General features: G+C 56.6%; 9 protein-coding genes across 9 annotated transcripts; 4 read left to right on the forward strand and 5 right to left on the reverse strand.

Annotated features, from left to right (window-relative positions):
• Positions 1 to 647: 647 nt before the first annotated feature.
• SPSK_02586 (carbonic anhydrase) lies at positions 648 to 1,801 on the forward strand (the record flags this gene model as incomplete). Its single annotated transcript, XM_016729454.1, has 3 exons — positions 648 to 779; positions 856 to 1,553; positions 1,612 to 1,801. 3 exons carry the CDS (start codon positions 648 to 650, stop codon positions 1,799 to 1,801), a joined length of 1,020 nt encoding a protein of 339 aa, XP_016588939.1.
• Positions 1,802 to 2,744: 943 nt separating this feature from the next.
• SPSK_02193 (uncharacterized protein) lies at positions 2,745 to 5,969 on the reverse strand (the record flags this gene model as incomplete). Its single annotated transcript, XM_016729067.1, has 1 exon — positions 2,745 to 5,969. One exon carries the CDS (start codon positions 5,967 to 5,969, stop codon positions 2,745 to 2,747), a length of 3,225 nt encoding a protein of 1,074 aa, XP_016588940.1.
• A 1,490-nt stretch (positions 5,970 to 7,459) lies between these two features.
• Positions 7,460 to 9,103, forward strand: SPSK_02421 (MFS transporter; the record flags this gene model as incomplete). Its single annotated transcript, XM_016729293.1, has 1 exon — positions 7,460 to 9,103. The coding sequence occupies one exon, from the start codon at positions 7,460 to 7,462 to the stop codon at positions 9,101 to 9,103; it is 1,644 nt and encodes a 547-aa protein (XP_016588941.1).
• A 261-nt stretch (positions 9,104 to 9,364) lies between these two features.
• On the forward strand, positions 9,365 to 10,741 carry SPSK_02515 (uncharacterized protein; the record flags this gene model as incomplete). Its single annotated transcript, XM_016729384.1, has 1 exon — positions 9,365 to 10,741. One exon carries the CDS (start codon positions 9,365 to 9,367, stop codon positions 10,739 to 10,741), a length of 1,377 nt encoding a protein of 458 aa, XP_016588942.1.
• A 2,756-nt stretch (positions 10,742 to 13,497) lies between these two features.
• Positions 13,498 to 15,397, forward strand: SPSK_02356 (uncharacterized protein; the record flags this gene model as incomplete). The annotated part of the gene is made up of 4 exons (XM_016729228.1): positions 13,498 to 13,647; positions 13,721 to 13,941; positions 14,010 to 15,191; positions 15,253 to 15,397. The coding sequence occupies 4 exons, from the start codon at positions 13,498 to 13,500 to the stop codon at positions 15,395 to 15,397; spliced, it is 1,698 nt and encodes a 565-aa protein (XP_016588943.1).
• Positions 15,398 to 16,189: 792 nt separating this feature from the next.
• On the reverse strand, positions 16,190 to 17,000 carry SPSK_10470 (uncharacterized protein; the record flags this gene model as incomplete). The annotated part of the gene is made up of 2 exons (XM_016736868.1): positions 16,190 to 16,757; positions 16,792 to 17,000. 2 exons carry the CDS (start codon positions 16,998 to 17,000, stop codon positions 16,190 to 16,192), a joined length of 777 nt encoding a protein of 258 aa, XP_016588944.1.
• Positions 17,001 to 17,139: 139 nt separating this feature from the next.
• On the reverse strand, positions 17,140 to 18,387 carry SPSK_02561 (fumarylacetoacetase; the record flags this gene model as incomplete). The annotated part of the gene is made up of 1 exon (XM_016729430.1): positions 17,140 to 18,387. One exon carries the CDS (start codon positions 18,385 to 18,387, stop codon positions 17,140 to 17,142), a length of 1,248 nt encoding a protein of 415 aa, XP_016588945.1.
• Positions 18,388 to 18,845: 458 nt separating this feature from the next.
• Positions 18,846 to 21,282, reverse strand: SPSK_02257 (aldehyde dehydrogenase PutA; the record flags this gene model as incomplete). The annotated part of the gene is made up of 2 exons (XM_016729130.1): positions 18,846 to 19,420; positions 19,617 to 21,282. The coding sequence occupies 2 exons, from the start codon at positions 21,280 to 21,282 to the stop codon at positions 18,846 to 18,848; spliced, it is 2,241 nt and encodes a 746-aa protein (XP_016588946.1).
• A 535-nt stretch (positions 21,283 to 21,817) lies between these two features.
• On the reverse strand, positions 21,818 to 23,626 carry SPSK_02375 (X-Pro dipeptidyl-peptidase (S15 family) protein; the record flags this gene model as incomplete). The annotated part of the gene is made up of 1 exon (XM_016729247.1): positions 21,818 to 23,626. The coding sequence occupies one exon, from the start codon at positions 23,624 to 23,626 to the stop codon at positions 21,818 to 21,820; it is 1,809 nt and encodes a 602-aa protein (XP_016588947.1).
• Between the last annotated feature and the right edge of the window lie 349 nt (positions 23,627 to 23,975).

Here is a 23,975-nt window from a genome sequence, read left to right on the forward strand (position 1 = left end):
GCCAAGTGGCATCCAGATTCAGCCAAGTGCAGCCAAGTGCAGCCAAGTGCAGCCAAGTCTTCTGCATATCTCCTGCCAAGTAGAACCCCCTTAAATGTCAGAAGATGTGTCCTGCATATGAAATTACGCCCGGTGCAGGATCTGTCCCATTCCATTAAGGACAAAATACAGTCTATGAAACCTCAATGCTGAGGCTTGAGCCCGATGAACATCGTATTGGACCTCTCCTGCGGTGAAACTCTCTAACAGCCAAGACAATTATGAGAATCGTAGGTTGTGTCAAACGAACCGATAGCAGACTGAAAGATTGAATTTTGTGGTACAAATTTGTCTTTATTACTTCCTCCTGAGTGTTTTTTTTCTTGGTATTGACGCTATCTTGGATGAGGTCATACGAGATCCACGGTATAAGAATAAGCTGGCGCATTGATTTCTTCTCTACACCACGTCGGCCGTTCATTCCTCTTTTATTAACCTATTCTCGCCTTTTGCACTTATATAAGGAATGCACATGTTATTTTTTTCCCCTTCTTTTCAGTTTAGAATATTTAGTCTATTCTTTTATTCCCATCTTAGTCTCGCATTCTTTGTTTTCGGATACTACCAATAACCTGCCCGTTCTATTTTTTGACAAACAAAAACACACCATGAGTAGTCGGGTACTACTAGTGTCAATTCTGGCAAGCAAGGCCCTCGCGAACTGTGCATACGGCACTACACTTCATCCCCGTGCCGAAGGCGAGGTGAAGGTTGGTAACTTTGGTTACAATGGTGTCTATGTATGTGACTGGATATAAAAGAAGAATGACAAAAAAGGAAAACAAGAAAGCTTGTATCACTGTACTGACTAAATAGGGACCAACAAACTGGCAAAATCTGAATGCGGCCAATACCCAATGCGCTCTGGGCACACGTCAATCACCGATCGATATGGTGGCTGGTGGGTTCCCCAAGATTGCAGGCACAGCTATCAACCTTCGGATCCCAAACATTGACGAGACCGACTTTGAAAATTTGGGCACCACAGTGGAGGTAATTGCCAACCAGGGCGGCACCATGACCATCCCCAGCGTGGGCGATTTCAAATTACAGCAGTTTCATTTCCATCTTCCATCGGAGCATCTTGACAACGGCACCAGCCAAGCCATGGAGATGCACATGGTCTGGGAGGGAGTCACTGACCCCACGTCTGTCGCTGTCATTTCCGCATACATAGGTCTTGTTGATCAAAACAATGGCGGTGATTTGAGTGCTGGAACATCCAAGGCCGCCAATGTAGCCGGAGCCGTTCTTCCTGCACGAAAACGACAGAGTCACCGAAATTCTGCTCGCGATAACGCCAATATTCACTTTCGACACGAAGGCGCCAGCACTAAAGCAGAGGTACCCGCGACTGAGCAACCTGCAGCCACATCAGCATCTGGCGCAACGACTGCGTTGGAAACTGTGCTCAACACCGTTGACAAGATAGCCACCCCTGGGACGTCAATCAAGACACCAGCAGTGTCAATGTCTGAGATTGTCGACATCTTGACTGCAGGCGAATTTCAGCAGTATGTACACCGCAGTCACATTCATTACCATTTTTCTCACCGCCCGCTGACAATCTAGATACACGGGTTCATTGACTACTCCCCCTTGCACTGAAGGCGTCAACTGGCTGGTATCCACGCAGAAGCTGGCTATTGAACCGGCAACTTTTGCCAAAGTCCGGGACGTCATCGGTTTCAATGCGCGCTTCCCTCAAAACAAGCTTGGTGAGACCAACTTGTTGCAGCTCAGCTCCCAGTCGTCGACGTAAACTGCGAACTTGGTCGGGCCATCAACGGGGCGCTTGTGTCCTTTGAGGCCGATTGTAGCTACTGGAAACGGCATCATATAGCGGATGTTAGTAAACCACTGCCAGCGGGTCTGGCCGTCACTTTGCAGTTGGGGACTGAATGTTATTTCATTCAAAGTAGCATAAAATATGTGGTTAAATATGGCGTGTCGTATAGTAAAAGGCGAAATGGGTGTCACTTGCTTTTTAGTTAACTTTTTTAAGCCTAGTAGAAAACTATGTGGCTTGTGTGGCTTTACAGAATACATTTTGTAGCTGAGAGGTATTTTAAAGTATTACTTAACAGAGGGTTCCCCCACTTCCTCTAATGCTTCAACTTTCCTTCGAAAAGTTTGTTCTATTACGTATTTCTATGAGCTTCCGCCGGGATCCTTCAAAATACACAACTCCGCTCTCTTACCAGCCAACGCTCCGGGACAAGTCCTTGTCCTACAGAGCCACACAAGTCACACGCAACCATCCAAAGGGGCTTATTGTTAATATCTACCTCCTCATTACCGTTTACTTGTTTAACCTACCAAGTACCTTCATAACAGATGCCGTCTCACGGGCCTTATGAATGTCTGGGGTGAGTCTAGAGGGGACTTGTAGCTGGTAGATCAGAACTGCCAAGAAGTAGCCGTCGCCCATTCGTCTACAGCAGCCAAACCCTCACTCCCCAAACCTCCTGCTTGGGCAATAGGGGGGCATCAGTCCAGCAAGAGCTGTCACATAAGGAGGGCATCGCGCATCTAAAAATCCTAAAGTCTGCAAGACTTATTTTTATATTTTACTCCTTTCTAGAATCTCAAGAATATACCTCCCTTCTCCATCTCTTCTACCTATCCCTACAAGTACCGTATTAACACCATTGCCGGTTTCTTCCAGCCCTCTAAAAAGTTAACATCTTATTTTAACCGTTCTATCATACAGTGTCTGTATTAAGCCTATAGTCGGATAGCAGTTGGACTATCCTCTCGTGGCCTCTCGTTAATGCTGCCTGTAGAGCGTTTCCGTAGTGGCCACCTTGTGCGTTGACGTCGGCACCGTTGTCGAGCAGTAACTGGACGATCTTTTCGTGGCCTCTCCATGATGCTGCCTGTAGAGCGTTTCCGTAGTAGCCACTTTGTGCGTGGACATCGGCGCCCTTATCGAGTAGTAGCTCGACTATCTTCTCGTGGCCTTCTAACGATGCTGCTTGTAGAGCGTTTCCGTAGTAACCACTTTGTACGTGGACATCGGCGCCCTTATCGAGTAGTAACTCGACTATCTTCTCGTGGCCTTCTAACGATGCTGCTTGTAGAGCGTTTCCGTAGTAGCCACCTTGTGTGTGGATATTGACGCCGTTGTCGAGGAGTAGCTCGACTATCTTCTTATGGCCTCCCGCTGATGCTGCGTGTAGAGCGCTTTTATAGTAGCCAACTTGTGCGTGGATATCGGCGCCGTTGTCGAGTAATAGCTCGACTATTTCCTTGTAGCCTCCCCTTGATGCTGCTTGTAGAGCGGTTCTATCGTTTGCGTTAGTGCCGGCGCCCTTGTTTAATAGTAGCTTAACTATCTTCCCTTGGCCTCCCCACGATGCTGCTTGTAGAGCGCTTCCGTAGAGGCCACCTTGTGCGTGGACATCGGCGCCCTTATCGAGTAGTAGCTCGACTATCTTCTCGTAGCCTCCCGACGATGCTGCCTGTAGAGCGTTTCCGAATTGACCACCTTGTGCATGGATATCGGCGCCCTTGTCGAGTAGTAGTTCGATTATTTTCTTGTGGCCGAATACTGACGCTGCCTGTAAAGCGTTTCCGAAGTGGCCACCTTGTACGTGGATATCGGCGCCCTTATCGAATAGTAGCTTGACTATCTTTTCGTGACCTCTCAACGATACTGCCTGTAGAGCGTTTCCGTAATGGCCACCTTGTGCGTTGACGTCGGCACCGTTGTCGAGTAGTAACTGGACGATCTTCTCGTAGCCTTTATATGATGCTGCCTGTAGAGCGTTTCCGTAGTAGCCACTTTGTATGTTCACTAAATCAGTGGTTTTCCCTGAGAAAAAGCTAGTGGAAGACTTCTCAGAGAGTAGCTCGGAAATGATCGAATTAAGGCCAAGGAGTGAAGCATAATAAATAGGCGATGTCACTTTTCTATCTTCCCGGCAGAAATAGTCCGCGTCCCAAATTCGTATCCAATTCTCAAATTCGCTCCTGGCACTTTGAAAGAGCCGGATCGCTTGATGCTGAACTGGGTATAGGTTTTGGTTTCCGTCGTGATAATGCTCGTGCCAGGTTTTTGCGGCGTAGAGCGCAAGAGGATATTCAGATACCGAAATTGGCGATCCAATTCCCAGCAAATACGTCAGGCAAACGCACGCTATCTCGGCATGAGCTTTTGGCTTTCTTACACCAAAGGTTGCAGCTGCGTGCTCGTGTATCCGTTCGGATTCTAGGTATTCCTGGACTGAAAAATGCGCGATGCGTACAGTTGACTCCTTGTTACCGGGATGGTAGTCGACTTCGATAAGACCGGGACATATACGATAAATATCATCTTCATCGTCCAGTCTAGCATCGATATTGAGCTGAGGATTATCACCAAGTTCTATCGCGACGCTCTCGATGATCTCTGGTATGGTCAGTGGTCTCTTGGCGCAGCAAAGGAAAGTCAAGATCCGTCTTGCATCCTCGATAGACTCTTCGCTGATGTTCAACAGCATCCGCTCGTATGTCTTGTCTAGAGATTGAGGCAAAGATACTAGTAACATATCGAGTCGACGCTTGCTCCTGACACATGAGTCTAATGCTATAAACTGGCATTCGACCCAGCGAAATCTAGTTGGGTCAGTAGTGTCTTTAAATAAGAGATAAAGAGAGTAGACGTACACTCCCTCGGCGCGCTCGGTGAGCGCCTCCTTGATGTGATCGTGATACTTTTCCCACTTTCGTAGTCGACGGTCGGTTTTTAAGGAGCCGGATATAAAGGACGCAATATCATTATCGACGGAATCGTTCTTCATGGAGATTATCTCATCTTGCAAAGCTCCAAACTCATCAACAAACACGTCGCGGATGTCCGGCTCTTCACGACTAGTGACTAAGAGATGGAGGCCGGGCTCTGACCACGCCCGTATGTCGGCTAGAGCTTGTAACATGTCTCTGCGGTGCATATCCCGAGGGCACTCGTCCAAGGCATCCAAAATAATGTATGAGTCGTCGAACTCCCGCACGAGTTGACGTAAACAATCTATAAGAGCCTGGTCGGGCGGCGTGGCATTACGGTGGCCGTTATACAACCGTGACAGGAGCCCGTAACTATCGTCGAGCTGGCCTGACAGCTGTAAAACGAGTGCGCGGAGCATGGCGGCGGTGTCTTGTTTGCCGTTGTCGTTAAAAGTGAAGAAGAAAAATGCGATACCAATGCGTGGATTGGATCGTCGATGCCGAAAGGCGTACTGGATAGCCGTGGAAGACAAAACAGACTTCCCGCATCCCGCAAAGCCGTTGAGCCACAAAAAGGAATTTGGCTTTGTGAGCCAAGAAAAAAAGACGGGGCTCTTGACGAGCCAAAGCCCAGTGCCGCCGTGTCTTTTCTTGCAAGCCTCGTTGTAGTTGACGGTGGCGTCAGGAGCCTTCAACCAACTGCGGATAGTCAGCGAGATTTGGTTGGCTCGAACAAGATCGAGCAGTCTCTTGGTATCCTCGGTGTCGTTCTGAACTCTGTCAATGTTTTTCAGCTGGAGCGACTGCAGCGCCAGGGAGAGGTGAGCAGCGATTTCATCAACGGTATCGTTAAGCTCTTCCAACGTGGTCCGGCGGAAAGGGTACGCCAACTTGCGAGCAGCCGTGAGGGCCTTGGCTTGGATGCTGGAGGTGGAATTATCCTTGAACTTGTCACATTGGCTTTGGAGCTCGTGAATGCACCCCTCGCAATCTCGAAGCGCGCCTTCGATGGTCTCGAGAAGGTCTTGATCGTCCGCGAGGAATTTCCGGTCCACCAAATGGCAGCGCAGACTCTCAAGCATGCCCGAAAGACGTTTTAGCTTTTTCGTGGTGTTGGCGACGTCGGTTTCTCGGCCCTTGTAGGCCGTGTAATAGTCGACGAGGGATTGCGTGACTTGAATGCCCAACGAAATAAGGCCGGCTATACTTGCAGCGACATCCATGATGGAAAATTGCAATGAAACTGCCGACTTGGGGAATGGACAAATGGATGACGCTGATCTTGGTTGTAAGGGAAACGATTCTCTTCGGGTCGATGAGCGTAGGAGGGTGATATTCTCCCACTTCAAAATTGCACATTGTCGGCGAAGCGTGGCAAGCCTTGGTTGGGCTTCGCCCTTGACGCCCGGTGGCTTGCTGTCCAATTACAGGTCGCTCGTGATGCGCCCTGCTTTCTCAGGCTGTCTATCGGCGCAGGTGTTACCAGCTGCGCAACGCCGTGACAGAGCGAGGACCAGAATTGTAAAGGAAGAAACGGATTAGATGCGCAGGAGACTGGCGAGGACTCATCGGTCGTATGCATTAATTTTACGTCTCAAGAACATCCCGTCAGGCGCAGCGATTTGACCATATTTGGGAATCGTTAGAGTGAGCGTAGCCCACTGTTTCGCAATAGAGTAATGCACACATTATTACGGCCATAGCCAAAAGCGGCCCGGAAAGTTTGTTCTGGATATTAACATGTACTTGCAGATAGACAGTACCTCTCTAGTACAAACGTACTCCGTGGAGACTAATCAGCCACCCAAGCCACGGCTAACCCCGCAGCCCTTAAAAAAGTTAAATAAATAAAAAGCGACACCCATTTCGCCTTCCACTGTACAAGTCGACCGTGGTTCTAGATCTGTCAATTTCTATATGGGAAGATCCTGCCAACCGTGTTTTTATTCCCACCAAGGAGGGCGATGTCGAGCGATGTCGGCGTCTTTGCAGTCACACTCCGTTGACCTTCCTTCCTTTCAGCACACAGCCCGCTTTTGCTACGTAATTTTTGTTGCTTGGCGCCATGGCTTGTCCGCCATGGTTCGTCGGTTAGTTGGTCGATTTGAAGGTCCTGTCCAGTGATAAGATGAGATTGATAAAAAAGGGCGCACGACATGTGGGTCATATTACTTGGCACGTCCACACATCCACACAACGGGTCCACATCAGTCCCAACTACGGCGACCAGACGACCCAACAGGGCAGGTCAGCCGAATGGGTTCGGAAGGCTTTCTGGATCTGGATACTCTCTAGTAGCCCCATAGAGCATTCGTTCCACTTTGATGGATGTATTGACAGTAGAAATGCCGATTTGTTTCCTTCCCAATGACAAATTTCCCTCCGTGGGCCTTTTAGTATCGGCTTAACCCATATGGCTGGCATCTTGAAAACGTTCGCTGTAGTTTGTAGCCGCCAAGTCCGGTTCCATTCTCGGTATGCAGGATTGACGGGTGGAGTCCTTTTTGACTTGCGATTTGGCCCACCGTTTTTATCAGATCCTCTGCCTCTCATCCGGGTCCACGTGGGCCGATCCTCGGCTTGTGTCAACGTCCGTCCCAGGAAGAATAAAACGGACTCTGTGCCCCTTTTTTGCTAACCTAAGTTTACCTCCCATCATCTGTTTCCCCTGGTTTTTCTTTCTATTGTTACCACTCCTCCCCTCTTTGCCGCCATGGACTCCCCCGTGGCCTCCGTCGGCGAGAAGCAGGTCGTGTCCAGGGATTCTGACAATGGCGTTTCTTCTCCTGAAAAGCAGGTTTCAACGACCACGTCCGTGCTTGTTGCCGACAACGGCACCAACGGCAACCATGACGATGCCGCCTCGACCATCAGTGTCGGCGGGCGCACCAAGAAAGTACCCATGAAGGTCAAGCTCGTGTCGGTGGTGCTCGTGTCGCTCATCGGCTTTGGCGCACACTGGAGCAGCGGCATTACGGGCGCCATGAAGTCGGCGCTCAAAAAGGGCATGGGCATCAACAACACGCAGTACGCCCTGTTGGACGCCACAGACAACTTTATCAAGTCGGTGCTCATCCTCGCCACGGGCCTCTACACGGACCGCCTGGGCGGGGCCAGCACGCTCGTCTGGGGCAACCTGCTGTTCACGGCCGGGTCGGTGCTGGTGGCGGCGGCGACGACGACGCGCAATTTCCAGTTCATGCTGGGCGCGATGGTGATCCAGTCGCTGGGCGACGTGGCGACGCAGGTGGCGCAGTACAAGGTGTTCGCGTCGTGGTTTGCGCCGTCGGACGGGTTTGCGTCCACGCTGGGCTTCGAGCTGGGCCTGGGCAAGATCGGGTCCTTTGTCGGGCAGATCTCGGCCAACGTCATTGCGGAGCGCCTCGGCGACTTCAGCTGGACGTTTTGGATGTCGGTGGTCATGAACGTCTTCACCAACCTGGCGACCGTCGTCTTCTACCTATTTACGCGCTGGTGTGCGCGGCACTACAGCAGCACGGGCAAGACGGACCCGGCGACGGGCGAGGTGCTGACCGAGCGGACCCGGCGGCTCGCGTGGTCCAAGGTGGTGCGGCTGCCGTGGCCGTTCTGGGGCGTCATCGCCTTCACGCTGTGCCAGACGACGGCCGCGTCCGTGTTCGGCACGAACGCCACCGAGCTGGCCGAGCAGCGGTTCCACGTGTCGTCCATCCGCGCCGGCTTCTACGCGGCCCTCACCCAGTACATGGGCTTCTTCCTGGTGCCGCTGCTGGGCCTCTTCATCGACGTCTACGGCCACCGCCTGAACGTCATGTGTGTCTGCGGCACGGGCATGTTCCTCTCCATGTCGCTCATCCTGTGGAGCAGCTCCATGGCCGGCACCGCGGCGGGCTTTGGGTTCTATGCCTTTGCCGTCTCGCTCGGCCCCACCGTCATTATCGACGCCATCCGCACCAGCCTGTGGTATCAGGAGGTCTTTGGCTCTGCGTATGCCGTCAAGATCTGTGTCAACAACGCCATGAACATCATCATGCGCATTGTCACGGGGGTGATCCAGGACCACGACAACGACACGTACAACCACGTCGTCATTGTCTATGCCGCCCTGGCGGCCGGCGCGGTTGTGGTCGGCCTGTCGCTTGTCGCCTTGGCCCTGCCGTGGGCGAGTCCTGGCAGCCTGGGCCGGTTGCAGTGGACCCGCAAGCAGCGCTTCGCCCGTGGCGCCGCCATCAATGCCCAGCGTGAGGCCTTTGAGACAAATTCCCGCGCCGGTGCGAACCGTCAGCTGAGCCTCGCCTTGTTTGGTGCTCTCTCTCTTTTGACGGTCGGCGCATGGGTGTGCTACTTCTGGGGCGTGGCCACAGGCCACAACGATTAGGCAGACGAGGGCGGTTGCGGTACATATTTCGTTGTCCTTTCTGTATATATCGTGGACCACTGCATACGGCGTAATTTAATGACATTGGGTCCCTTTGTTGGAATATGATTGGCCGCGAGGACGAATGGAGGAACCGCTGTAAACAAACACTGGTGCAGCCGCTAGGCAGCCGTGGACACGTGATGACAAGCGCAATCCAAGCGTTATGGTAATGACCCGCGGACTCTGGTGATGGCGCCTTTCACCGTTGTTTCTGTCAACATGCCTACGCTGGGATCCTCGTCCACACCTACTTGGTTCGAATTCGATATGCTTCCTCCGCGTGTTCCATTAGACGCTCTTCCGGCAGAACTCCTGCTGGACATCTGCAAACTCGTCAGGACACCGAAACGAGTTCCTCAACTTCCATCACGACACCCGAAAAACATCGAGACCGTCCGAGAAATCGACGTTTCTCGAAACACTGCTGCCGCGCAGTCTGATCTTCTTGCTTTCAGCTTAACATGCCGGCGTTTGTTGTCCATCGCCCAGCCACTTCTCTATGCCCATCCGGTGACCATTGGCGATGAAGCAAAACGGCGTTTCGAACTTCTCTGCACAACACTGCGCAAGTATCGTGATCTCGTCCTGTTCGTTAAGAGCATCCAACTGTCCGCGACTGCAGTCAGTGGTGATGGGCTGGGTTCGACGGATGGCGATGCCGCTCTACTTCCGAATCTCAAATCTGTGTACATGTGGATTCCGAGCACCTTTGACGAGGACGAGGACGACGAGACAACAGCACGAGAGGCGTTAAAACAGCCAGCATATGTACCTTTTCCTTGCCACTCGCTTCTGCTGCGTGGCCAGTATGACAAGGCTTACATCGACGTCAGTTCGGGCCTCTTCCTGGACGAGAGTGGCTGGCTGTCCAAAGTACAGACTCTGGACCTGCGGGCTGTTGATTTCACCTGGAGCAGGGGGACTCTGCCACGCAACCGTCTCGGAAGCCTGCGAACACTTCGGCTGTGGCACTCGGGAATGCACGTTTTGAACTACAAGTGGTTGCTCCGTTCGATGGGCCACCCGCCGCTCTCAACCGTGTCGATCTGCATCAGCGACATCACCGAAGAGGAGCACAGGGCATATGCCACGGCGCCCCCTGCTGGCACTCCTCTGTACCCCCTTCCGGTCCATCTTGCCGTGCAGGCCCTTCTTCCATGGGCAACGACCCTGCGTTGCCTGACCCACGTGGTCACTGGCCACACGCCTTGGCCAGACCGCCATTGGGACCTGTCGAAGCTCACTGCCTTTGTTGCGCTCGAGTTCCTGTGGCTAGAATCAGCGTACTTTTACTTCAACCCAAGCAAAGCAGCTCTCACGGACATCCTCCCACCCAACCTTGTGACGCTGCGTCTGTCCGGCGTGAGTTTGCCCGCAGCAGCACTGGCGCATCTTCGGGATGCCATCGTCGAGGAGGCCAAGTTTCTGGCATTGGCGCGAGTCACAATCGACGAACAAGGATTTGACCTTGCCGATGCGAACGAAAAGGCAGTCGTGCAATCTCTTTCGTTGCTGCACGACGCCGGCATCCGTGTGACGGCATTGCCGCAGCCGTTGCCCGGGTACGAGGAGCCCGCAGACGAAGACGACGATTGACGATGACGAGACGATCGATGCGCACAACGAAATCCGATGCCCGACTATGCCGCCGGAAGCTAAAGCCCACCACTTCTGATGCACACTCAAAACTTCGTCCTTGCGCATGACTTGATGCACAAATCTCGTTTGTTTGCGTAGGAAACAGACAGAGTACTTGTTAAGGATGTTCAAACGCCATGACGTCGAACGCCGAGCGCGTCTTTCCCGACGAGGTCAACGACGAGGTCACCGAGGTCACCAACACCACAGAGTCTTGGAGAGCTTGATAGCCTCCCGGCTGAGCTGCTGCACACGGTCGATGGCGGTCAAGTCCTACTTACTCTCACAACCGTCACTCAGGGCAAGTAGTGGTTGTGGGCTGTCCTGCCCGCGTACCGGAAGGTGCTTTCGCACTTTTTGAGGTGGTCGCAGCTCGTCAAAAGTCTGGTGAGGAGGATCCGCTTGGAAAAGGCCAGTACCAGACGAGTCGGAAGTTCGGATTTCGGCAAGACGAAATGGGTCCGCAGTGAGTGGAAAACAAGAAAGTTGAAGAGGAGAGCTCGCTTGCTAAAGACGGTCAAGATTTGGTGGGGGAATGAGTCCATCACACTTCTTTTGTGGTTTGTTCTACTGCAGCCCTAGCAAAAAATCAATACAATGTTTTCATGCTCTGCACAGCCTGGGTGGTGGTGACCAGGTTCGTCCGTATGAAATCAAGGTTGGTGGAAGCCAATGTGAGATGAATGATGGAAGATTGAAAGCAACCCGGTAACCAACAGCCTACCCAAACCAAAGCCAATTTCGCCAACACCCGTCTTGGCAGACAACCCGGCTTGGCCACTTCTTGGCAGCAATCCTCATATGTAACTGTGCCGACGGCATTTGGCTGTCGCTGTCCATGTTGGACACGTTGGATGTTTTGTACGTTGTCACGAAATATGTCAATATGTCAATCTGTCAATCTGTCGTGAATTGCAGAGTCGCTTGCTATGTTCGTAAAGACTATCAGCCTCCACGTTAAAGTCAAAACCACCGACACAGAAATAAACTACTGAAAGCGTCCCGCTCTTCCGCTCGAGAGGGGCGCCCCGTCCAGCTAGCACAGAAATTCCAATTTTGCGGAGTGCTCGGGACTCTAAGGTTCCGGGGATTGTGAGGGTCGGATTTGCTTGGGGTCATCAGGTACAGGCAAAAGCAGCGGATTTCAATGATTATGGCATCATGCAGGAAGACGAGCGGGAGCTCGGAAGCCAAGAACAAAAAAAAAAAAAAAGAACGCCGTCGTTAAGACGCAGTAATATGTAATGGCATGGATTCCTCAGCGGCTCTTACGGGGACAGCTTGGAATGTGGAGTGGCTTGGGCCCATAATCTGACCAGCCGCAATCTGACAATGGCAGCTTGGGACTAACGGGAACGTCGGGTACGACCAGAGGAAACAAACAAGGTGAGAAAGAAGGGGTGAAAGTGCAAAAGAAACGCATATTCCAGGCATGGGTTGTCATGAGCAAATGCAAGGAAAATGGAATCGCAGAACAAGGAGGAAAATAGAAAGCCGTGGGAAATAATCGCATAGTCTGTATCGACTATTTCCACACATGGCAGACAGCTCGACAATACGGTAGCAAATGTCTGTCCTGAAACAGGACAGCAGCGCGAAGCATGGCAGTCGACACAACGACTCACTTTGCGGGCAGCGTCTACTGAAACAGGTAGAGTCAACGGCCCGTGCTTCCCAGGGCGGGCCGAGTGTGAGTTTCTCGAGCAGACGAAAGAGAGGTAAGAAGACGTGACCAGACGTGACCAGATGTGGCAAGATGTGACCAGACACACAAAGTCGATGCGGCTATCCGCCCCGCGCCCCGCGACTAGGTCCTACCACGTCGTGTGTTTCGTCTGTTTCGTATGTTGTGTCTGTTGTGTCTGTTGTGTCTGCTGCGTGTGCTGTTAAGTGCTGCCTCTGGTTGCATCTGTTTGCGTGTCTTGCGATTGACTGGTTTCTCACGGAGTGACTCGGCACGGGCTGACGGCTCACAGCTGACAAGTGGGCATGGCCAGCTACTGCGTTAGCGCCCAGTGGTGGATTTCCGGTCCGTGCGGCACCCAGGCACCAGAGTGATCTGGCCGAGCGTGTGAGTGAGTCGCGACGACAGGGGACTGAAAAAAGCGACGAGCAAACATTACGTACACTATTGAACCCGTCCACGAAACCCTTACCCATCTCGACGTGGTTTGGATCCGTTGCTGTCGCGTGGTTCATCCTCGTCGGAGACAAACAGACGAGGACGAGAGAACAAAAAAATGATTCAACATGCAGCAAAGAAAACAATCCACCGGGGAGACCCCGGTCTGGAGCCCCAGGGACGCGGGGCAAGCTCCATTCACAGTATGTCCCACAGTGTTCAGAGAACGGAGAACCGTGTCGATTGGTAGGTTGCTCCGGCTGACAGAAGAGAGGCGCGAACAGGGTGGCAGGGCCCTCCTTTGAGCAACGCGTGGTAGGGAAGCTGTCCCGAAATGCCGACGCATCAACGACGGCCAAGTTGCTCAAACGACTGCGAGGGCAATGAATTCACATGGTGATGCCGATACATATGAGAACACTTAAAGAAAGTAAAAGAAATGGAAGAAGTAAAACGAATGGAAAATAACATAAAAGAGCACGGTGCCCGTCTTGTTCCAAACTGGTGATGATCGCCATCGCATCGCCCACACGGAAAGAAGGCAGTTTACGTTGGACTCAGCAACAAATTCAGCAGCACGCAAAGGACCAACATGGCCAAAGAGGAAGTCGACGCGCCGGTGGCGACGGCCCCTGAGATTGAAACGGCGCCGGCACCGGCACCGGTCCACGGCGTCTACATTGCCGAGGGCACGGGCAAGACGGCGCAAAACGAGGGCGCCACGTCCAAGGAAGTGCACAATGTAAGTGGCCTGCACGCCGTGTTTAAGCCTGCCGCAAAGACACAACGGCCTCTAACCTGCACCATCCCTCTAGGCCGAGCTCTTTGCGGCCATCCAAGAGAGCAACATCCCGCGGTGGAGCAAGTCGTCAATCCATCTGTACTTTTGCATCTTCATCGCGTTTTGCTCGTCGTACGCCAACGGCTACGATGGCTCCATCTTCAGCTCCATCCTGGGCATGGCCCAGTTCCAAAAGGACATTCCCATTGGCACCGACGGCTCCAAGGTCTCGGTGGTGACGTCCCTCTACAACGTGTACGTCGCATGATGCACCGGCACGCGCCTGTTTCCTGCTTCTCCCGCTAACCATCCTTCGTCCACAGTGGAAGCATCGTCACGACTCCCATTGCCGCGCTGATCAGCGACCGCTTCGGCCGCCGCATCGGCATGCTCGTGGGGGCCATCGGGATCATCATCGGCAGCATCGTGACGGCGACCTCGGGCACCATGGCGCAGCTGACGGTGGGCCGCTTCATCCTCGGCAGCGGCGTGCAGTTCATGACCGTGGCCGCGCCCGCGTACGCCATTGAGATTGCGCCGCCGCACTGGCGCGGCCGCTGCACGGGCCTGTACAACTGCGGCTGGTTTGCGGGCGCGGTGCCGGCGGCGTGCATCACGTACGGCACGCAGTTTATCAACAGCAGCTATGCGTGGAAGGTGCCGCTGATCCTGCAGAACCTGGCGAGCGTGATTGTGGTGTTTTCGGTGTGGTTCATCCCCGAGTCGCCGCGGTTCCTGTTTGCCAAGGCGCGCGACGACGAGGCCATTGACTTCCTGGTGACCTACCACGGCAACGGCAACCGCCAGTCGCGGCTGGTGCTGCTGGAAATCGAGGAGATCCGCGAGAGCATCCGCCAGGACGCCGTCGACAAGGCCAAGCCGTGGTGGGACTACTCGCCCTTCTTCACGCACAACGGCCGCTGGCGCGCGGCGCAGGCCATCATGATGGGCGTCTTTGGCCAGTTCTCGGGCAACGGCCTCGGCTACTTCAACGTGCAGATCTACAAGCTCATCGGCGTCGACTCGCAGTCGCAGCAGCTCGGCTACCAGATCCTGTACCAGGTCGTCGGCGCCATCGGCGCCCTGACCGCCGTGTCGCTGACCGACCGCATGCCGCGCCGCCCCGTCCTCATCTACGGCACCTTTGGCGTCGCCTGCCTGCTGGCCATCAACGCCGGCCTCACCAACGCCATCGCCAACGACCAGGCCGCCCACGGCGGCGTCATCACCAACAAGAACAACGCCCGCGGCGCCCTGGCCTTTTACTTTTTGTTCCAGACCTTTTACTCCTTCACCTACACCCCGCTGCAGGGCGTCGTCCCCGCCGAGGCCCTCGACACCACGCTGCGCGCCAAGGGCCTCGCCCTCTACGGCTTCGCCGTCGGCGCCGTCGGCTTCATCAACACCTACGCCGGCCCCATTGCCCTCGCCAACATCACCTACAAGTACATCTACGTCTTTGTCGGCTGGGACGTCGTCGAGGCCATCCTCTGGTACTTTCTCTGGTACGTTTGCCACGCTCTGTTCGTCGCCCCGCAACGATTCACTAACCACGTGGTCCCCCAGTGTCGAGGCCCAAGGCCGCTCCCTCGAGGAGCTCGAGTGGGTCTACAACCAGCCCAACCCCGTCAAGGCCTCGCAAAAGGTCGACAAGGTCGTCCTGCAGGCCGACGGCACTGTCAGCGAGAAGATTGTCGAGCACGCGGAGTGATGTCCACGGTCGTCCGGGTGGACATGCGACAAAAATAATAAAAGTGTCTCCGCAGCAGTTGATGTTCTTTTCTCTGTTTGGCTGAACATCGCCAAACCCATTTCTTAATTTATTTGTAGCGGAACAAGAGGCCCCCGAAAATGATAATGCTGTTGTTGAGTGACGGGGGGCGGGGGCAGACGGAGGGACAGGATGGCAACCTGCTGGAAGCTGAAGGCAGAACATGTATCACTGATGACTGGCCTGAGGTCAGACGAAGACAACATATTCCCAAAAGACCTCGTGGTCATTGTAGCTCAGTTTTGGTAATGCACGTCGAAATATGACAGATCAGTCTTATATGATCCTATCCTACTGCATGCCATGCACCATTTTGGAATCAAATGAAAGGGACTCCTTTACGGTGTGCAGACACTGCCCTAAGGCAAGACAGTATCACGCTTGGTCCATGTAAATGCCAAGTCTGGCACCTGTTCTCGACCAATGGAATGAACAAACAATTGACCATATTTTGTTTACACGACGTATTATTAATTTATAAAAAGTGGATGTATTTTATTTTTTTAAAAAATCACCCATTATTAATTATAATGTTGGAGCGGAATTTTATGTGAAATAAATACAAAGAAAGCAAAATACGACGAATTTAAGCAAGAAGCCTCTACCGATCAAACAACACACTCACTCAAATACTCACGTGTTTCTTATTCAGCAATTTTGCACCCGAAGTGTCTTTGTATAGAACTGCCGCGCGTCGTATCAAACCGAGGAACGGTTCCGGACGTGGGCGACTTAGCATGTCTTTTGCCACTTGTGCCTGATTCTCCACTCTCCACAGCTCCAGAGCTTCCCCGCGTTATGCTCAGACCCTGGATCATTTGTCGATACCCACTGCCGATCCCATCGCTCGCCCTCCACATCCCGACATTTCTGATTTGTCTCTCCACGGCTCCACGCCCACACTGCAGACAGCTGACGGCCCGCCACGGATAATGTGAACGGCAGCTGGCTGGATTTTGAAGACGGGACATGGTACATTGGTGCGGTGGTGGCATTGGTACGCGAGACGTTAGGTGTGAATTCAACATCGCCGTCGACATTGCCGTCGACATCTTGACGACTACAGCACCCAACGCAACCAACCAAAAATCGCGTCAACGACGTCCAACGTCGCCATGTCCACCACCACCACCACAGCAACGCGGACTGGCCGGCCCACCGAGGGACCGTCGCCGAATCTTCTCCTGTCGGGCGTGCTGAGCGACTACGAGCTGCACCATTCGAGCGACAAGGATGCGAGCGACGACGCGGCACAGGCGGCTCCGGCCTCCATCCGCCGACACGCCGCGACGCCCGCCGACTGGGACACGGAGCACCGACGCGTGCCGGCGTACCGTCCGATCAACACGGCGCGCGACCAGACGGAAGTGCGGGTGTACCTGAGCAGGGTCGAGCAGGTGTTTATCGGGACGATGTTTACGGGGGTGTATCTCAATTCGGTGAGTCCCTTTCTTTTTTGCTGGCGAGGAACGACGCGTCCTAACCTCTTGCAGGCAGCCTCCAAGGTCTGGCGGCAGACGCTGGGACGGGTCAACGGTGACATTTTCCGGTTTCGAATCGGCGGCGAGTTTTAGATGGGAGGATGTATGGGGGATTTATGGGGGGGGACAAGACACGCGAGACCCAGTACAAGAAATGCATACATTATTGAATTGCAAGGATAATTAAATCTACACGATCGCCTACACACTCCACTCCCTTGCGGCCACGAGCTGGCCCGTGCAGGCGCCCCATCCCACGCCCGAGTCGGCGCCACCCGCAACGGCCGTCATCCGCACGACGTCGCCGTCCTGCAGAAACGCGCGTTTGGTTCCGTCGCCGAGGGCGACCGGCTGCGTGCCGCCCTCGGTCGATTCCAGCAGACAGCCGTGGTGGCCGGCGCCGGCCTCGCTCACCGTGCCCGTGGCCAGGAGGTCGCCCGTCCGCAGCGGCGCGCCCGCACTGACAATGTGCGCGAGCATCTGGCGGAGGCTCCAGTAGAGGGACGCTACGTTGGCGGTGCCGACCGTCGTGCCCTGGACGGCGACCTGCATCTGGACGTCGTAGGTGGTGCGTGTGGGATCGGCCAGCCACGGCTGGACGGTGGCGGTCGTGGTGGGAGCCGCCTGCACGACGTACGGCGCCAGCGCGTCGAGGGTGACAATCCACGGCGAGATGGTGGTGCCCGCGTTCTTGCCGTTGCACGGCCCCAGCGGCACCATCTCGAAGCCCTGGATGTCGCGCGCGCTCCAGTCGTTGAGCACGACAAAGCCAAAGATGTGCGGGTCGGCGTCGGCAGCCGCCAGGCGCTGGCGCATGGGCAGGGGCCGCCCGACGACGGCGGCAAACTCCATTTCGTAGTCCATCTGCCGCGAGGGGCCGGCCACGACGGTCGGCGGGGTCGTCGAGCGGTCCCGGAACTGGCCCACGGGGCGCTCAATGGGCGTGCCTGAGACGACCACGGAGCTGGCGCGGCCCTGGTAGGCGATGGGGAAGTGGAAGAAGCCCGGCGGCGGCGTGCCGTCCTGGATAATGATGCGGCCCGCGTTCTGGACGTGCTCCAGGCTGCACGAAAAGTCGGCAAAGTCGCTGACGTGGACAGGGAGGTGCAGCGTGACAGCCGAGATGTCTTCCACGCTGTTTCTGGGGAATAGGGACGGGCCGCCACCGTCGCCGCCTTGTCGCCAGAGAGCCTGAATGGTGGTCCGCACGGCCGTGTGCACCGTCTGCGGCAGCGCAGCAAACGAGTTCAGCGTCGCCTCGGCAAACACGCCGCCCGGCAGACCGGCCACGCTGGCAAAGGTGCCGGCATGGGCCAGGTCGGCGAGAAAAACGACGGCGTTGCCAATGCGGGTAGCCGCTTGGTGCTGAGGATGGGCCGCCGACGAGGCAATGCCAAAGGGGATGTTGCGGTCCGAGAAGTGGCCGGCGTAGTCGGGCGTTGCAGCCATTGTGCCGTGTGATCAGTCGTGCTCTACTTACTCTACTTGGTAGACGAACGGTACGACGGTTGGATGGTTTCAACCATCAACACACACACACTCATGTATATGCATGCTTTATATGAAACTGCTTGCTGCAGGCTTTCAGAATGTTTACGGGTCTCCGGATATACGTGTAGAGCAGCTAAGACCAGCTAGACTGGGAGACTGGCTAATTGTCGGCGCAATAGCGGCGCTCGGGTTGGGTGGAGGCGCTTTTGGAGAGAGAGGGGAGAGGGGAACAGTCGGGTCGCTGCAAAGACCGAGCCGGGGAGTCTGCGATCCTGCCGTGGAGCGAGAGAGGTAGTATCGCACTATCCGTGGTATAAGAGAGCTGCTTAATACAAGCAAAGAGCCGAGTACACGACAGAGCAACACATGCACTCATCGCAATACCCCCATCTCAACCCGAATTCCACCATCTCTTGTCACATTCCCCCCTCGTCATGGCTCACCAAGGCAAGCTCCGCCTTCCCAAGCGGTTCATTACCACCCACAACGAGGCCGGCCAGGCGGTGCTGCTCAAAGACAAGGACATTTCCGAGGACGCGCCGTTTTACCAGCTGCCGCACGTCCCCGATGTCGGCTTCGCGCAGGCCTATGTGACGCGGGGCTTCCCCGTCGAGCTCGGCGCCAAGGACGCCGCCAATGCGAGCGTCCACGACACGGGCGCCGACCTGGCTGTTTATCGCGACTTTCTGCAGGACGCACCGGGCCTGACCGTCTCGGGCGGCACCGTCCTGCGCTACGTCGACATGCCGCCCGGGTCGACGTCGGCGATGCACCGGACCGTCAGCCTCGACTACGGCGTGGTCCTGGAGGGCGACGTCGAGCTGATCCTCGATTCGGGCGAGACGCGCGTCATGCAGCGGGGCGACGTCTGCGTGCAGCGCGGGACCATGCACGCGTGGCGCAACCTCAGCGACACGGAATGGGGGCGCATGCTGTACGTACTGCAGCCGTGTGCGCCGTTTCAGATTGGGGGGAAGGACGTGGCAGAGGACTATGGCATCTTGAAGGGGGCTCTCAAGAATTCGCAGTAATGTAGAGGGGAGACCCACATACACTTACATACAATCACATACAAAACATACAATACATACAATGACATATTTAAACAAAACACGCAAATCTATCTGCTCGCACTGACCACTATACAAACCACCGGACTTGTCTGTACCCGAAATACAACAAGAGACCCGTGCCCGTGGCGACACTCGACAACAAAAGAAGGCCGCCCACGATGATGCCCTGCTCGAAAAAGCCGACGTAGGCCGCCTTGGCCGGCCGCTCGAACGGCACAAGAGCGGCCGCCGTTTTGGCCTGCAGTTCCTGGAGCTGGCGCGCGGTGCCACCCAGCAGGATGCTGTCCACCAATGGACGCGTCTTGGGCACGGCGATGAACTGGGGCTTGGGCAGGCTAAAGTGGGCTGTCGTGTAGCGGCCGGTCCACGGGGGCGACAGACTGTGGCCGGACGGGGCGACGGGGCCGACTGGATGGTGATGGTGAGCGGATGTTCGAAGAGAGTAAACAAAAAGAAGAGGATCATCTGGTGGCATCATACCTAGTAAAGTCGCCGGAAACTGGTTGACAACGACGAGGTCGGCATTCACAAACTGGCCCATGTACTTGGCTGCCGGGGCCGACGCCGTAAAGACAAACGCCGCCGACAGGGGCCGGTCGCCCAGGCGGTTGGCCAGGTCGATGGCGTCGTCGACGCTGGTGACGGCCACGACGGCCAGCAGGGGCTCGCCAATCTTGGCGTCGAGGGCGGCGGACGCGCGGTCCTCGATGCTGGCGACGGTGCCGTTGGCGCCCTGCGCGATGATGCGGGCGGCGGCGTCGTGTTGCAGGCGGGCCAAGAAGCTGTCACCGCGCTGACTTCCGTTTGTCGCCTTTGCCGCCTTCGCCCTCGTCGCTTTGGTCGTCTCGGTCTTGGTCTCGCCCGCCGCGGTGCCGCCCTCGGCGGTGAACTGCGCGGCTGCCTGTGCCGCAGCCGCCAAAAAGTCCGTCTTGGCCCACTCGCTCACCAGCACCACGTCCGGCGCATACGGCGCGCGGCCGCCAAACGATAACCGGGCGCGGACGAGCGCCGTCGCGGCGGCGGCGATGTCGGCATCGCGCTCGACAATGGCGACGACGCGGCTGGTATGGGACACGACCGGCGGCAGCGCGGTGGGGGCGCGTATTGTGGCTGCTGTACTTGTCGATGCCGACGCCTGCAGAACACGCACGTGGCGGTGGCCCAGGGCGGCGTCGGTCGGGGCGGCCGTGGCCGTCGTGCTGGCCCAAAAGATGTCGACGTCGAGGGCGGCCGCGAGCGTCTGCAGCACCAGGCGCGGCGTCTGCAGCAGCGTCTGTGGCGTGTGCACCACGACACAGTTGCCCGCGGCCAGCGCCGGCACCACGGCCGACAACACATTAAACATGTATGTGTGGCTACTACTCTCCGCCGTCTCGACGACGACGACGCCCACGGGCACGCGGCTCTGCGGCGCGTCCTGCCCGCGGGCGACGGCATACTCGTCCTTGAGCGCCTGCACGGGGTCGACGCCGGCAAACTGGTCCGCGACGCACTGCAGCGCCAGGCTGTACTCGACCGCCACCTCCGCCGCCCGTACACCCGCGCTCTCGCCGTCGGCCAGCATCGCCTGCTGCAGGCGCTCGCCGTCCTTAACCAGCGCGGCGTGCAGCTTGGCCAGCTGCGTCTTGCGGAAGACGGGGTTGTGTGCCTGGCCGTCGATGGCGGCCGTGCGGACGCGGCGGAGGGCGGCGCTGGTCGACGCGTCTGTGTCGGACATGTTGTCGGCTGGGGCAGTGTCGGCTGGGTTTGCTTTGGTTGTGTCTGCGATGTCGTCGTCCATTGTGGAATCTCTCCTTTGTCGCGTCAATATAGCTGCGGGCGACACAAAACCATCGACCGTCTGTGGACCACCACCCCGAGTCAGTGCAATCACAGTGTTTGGCCACATCTGGCCCGCACATCTGGCTCGCACATCTGGCCCGCAGGCCTGGCCCGTACGTCTGGCCCGGGTATTGTGTGCTATGCTGGGTCTCTTGGGTTCGCCAGGTTTGCTCCGAGGACTGTCTCCCCGAGCGTTTTTGGGCAGCTCCCCCACATCCCGATCGGCACCAACAACCGTCGTGTAAGTCGGGCAGTCGGCGCTAACTATGTCCGTCGTTAATTTGGCGGCGACCTTTTTTCAGTTGTCTGCACAGAATTTGCAGTTAGAAGTGACTGAACAAGGCAATTCTGTTTGCAAATTTGATTTATTTTCAATTTGATAAGATGTATTGTCTATGTATGTGCAAAGAATAGGTTTCAACTATCTACAAAACAGGCCAGAGAGGCATCAAACTACGCATGTCTTAACACCAACTAGCCTCACTCCTCACTCCTCACTCCTTTGCCGGAATCACGGGCAGGGTCACGTAGTTTGAAAACCCGGGGCCAAAGTGAATGTGGTTGGTGCCCTGGAAGACGTCGGGCGACCGGTCCGAGGGGTCGTTGTGCAAGAAAATGCCAGACCCCTGCGTGTCGCCCGAGCTGACCTCCAGCACGAGCCGCCCGCCCTGCTCCACCACGACGTTGGTCGGCCACACCTCGACGTCGACCGCGTACGGCTCGCCCTGGATGACTGGCTGCACGTCGCGCGACGTGTAGTTGCGGTGCGGGAGGTACGCCCGGTGGCGGCGGTTCTTCGCGTCGACGGCCCGCAGCGACACGCGCAGCCAGCCCTTGGTGAGCGGCACGGGGTCGCCGGCGGTGCCCGTGTAGAAGATTTCGCGTCCGTCGGGGCCGAGGTGCCGCAGTGTGACAAACAGGTCAATGTCGCTGGGCGTCGGGCCGGCCGGGTCGGGGCTGACGGACACGTGCAGGTGCGCGACGACGTGGCCGGTGATTTCCGTCTCCGCGGCAAACGGCGCCGTCGTGAACTGCAGCAGCTGCGGGTCGTCCATAGTGCCCAGCGCGCGGTACGACAGCTTGCCCAGGCCGGACGCCGTGGCCGCCGGGTCCGTCGTGGACAGCGTTTGTGCGTCAGTCAAAAAGAACTTGGTGTACTGCGTGCGCGCCAGCGGCCACTCCGTCTCCTCGCGGCGCGCGTACGCCCGCTCGGCCGCGGCGTCGTTGAACCCGACGTCACCCTTGCGCAGCACCAGACTGACGGGCGCCACGGTCTTGCCGTCCGCCGTCGGCCCCGTCCAGCCGTCACGGTCCTCGCCCTTGAGGAACGCGTCCAGGAAGCTGCGCTGCACCTCGACCTCCTCGTCGTAGTAAAAGGGCAGGTCGTGGCGGCCGGTGATCATGCGCAGAAACTTGTGCCGCGAGCCCGCCTGCACGTAGCCCTCGACGTTGCCGCGCAGGTGCAGCAGAATGCCGCCCCAGTTGCCCACGGACAGCAGCGGCACCTGGATGTCGGCCATGTCGTACTCCTTGGACGCGTAGTACGCGTCGTCGCGGAACCGGTGCGCCGCGTTGTCGAGCGTCTGGTCGCGGCGGTTGGCCGTCAGCTCGTCCTCCGACAGGTCGCCCTCCAGCGTGTCCGGCCCCCAGTTACGCGCCTGCCGCCCCGGCCGCCCGTACTGGTTTGTGATGACCTGCCGGTTCCACCAGAACTTGATGAAGGCGTTGGCCAGGATGCCGCCGTGCCGGCACCGGTCCCGGTAGTAGTCCGACATGCCCTCCCACGGCACCATGGCGGCCAGGCCCTTCGGCTGCCGCGCCGCCACGCGCCACTGGCTGCCCGCGTAGTACGAGATGCCCAGCAGGCCCACCTTGCCCGTCGACCACGGCTGCGCTGCCGCCCACTCCACCACGTCCACAAACGCCTCGCTCGTGCCCCGCGACATCGTGTCCAGCACCCCCGGCGACTGCCCCAGCCCCCGCTCGTCCGCGCGCACCACCGCGTACCCGTGCCCCGTCCAGAACCCCGGGTCCGGCGTCTCCCATGCCGCGTGCGCCGACTTGTGCGCCGGGTTAACCTCGGCAAACGACTTGGCGTGGAAGTCGCTGTACGCAATGTCTTTGCCGTAAGGGCCGTACGTCACGAGGACGGGCACCGGCGTGTCGGACGACGTCGTGGGCCGGTATACGTTGCACCGCACGAGGCCGGCGTCGTTTTTCAGCGTCACCGTCGCATTCTGCTCGAAAATGTACGGAAACGACGTGGCGTCGACCGTGTGCAGGTCTTTGATTTCGTTTGGCATGGTGAGCGAGGTGGCGAGGATACGATGAGATGTCGAGGATACGACGATGGTGGCAGCCGAGTTGCTTCTGGCAGCTTGCTATTCAATTCGTTCCCCTCTTTAAACTTACATCGCTGTTTTACAAGGTCGTGCAACTCTATATATGCGCGGGGATAATTTCTCCCGTCCTCGTTTGTACCCGCAATCAACAAGTCTCAACAAGTCAGGGTCTAGCGTCACGTCTTTGACAATGACGAAAACAAAACGTGGTAGCTGTTCCCCTCAATTCCGCTTCGGTGGAGCCGAAGCCGTCGGCCCCGTCTTCACCAAATGAGGCGCCCCAAAGCCCCGATTCTCCGACCTGACAGTA

Source organism: Sporothrix schenckii (assembly GCF_000961545.1).
Source record: "Sporothrix schenckii 1099-18 chromosome Unknown Cont43, whole genome shotgun sequence".
NCBI classification, from domain to species: domain Eukaryota; kingdom Fungi; phylum Ascomycota; class Sordariomycetes; order Ophiostomatales; family Ophiostomataceae; genus Sporothrix; species Sporothrix schenckii.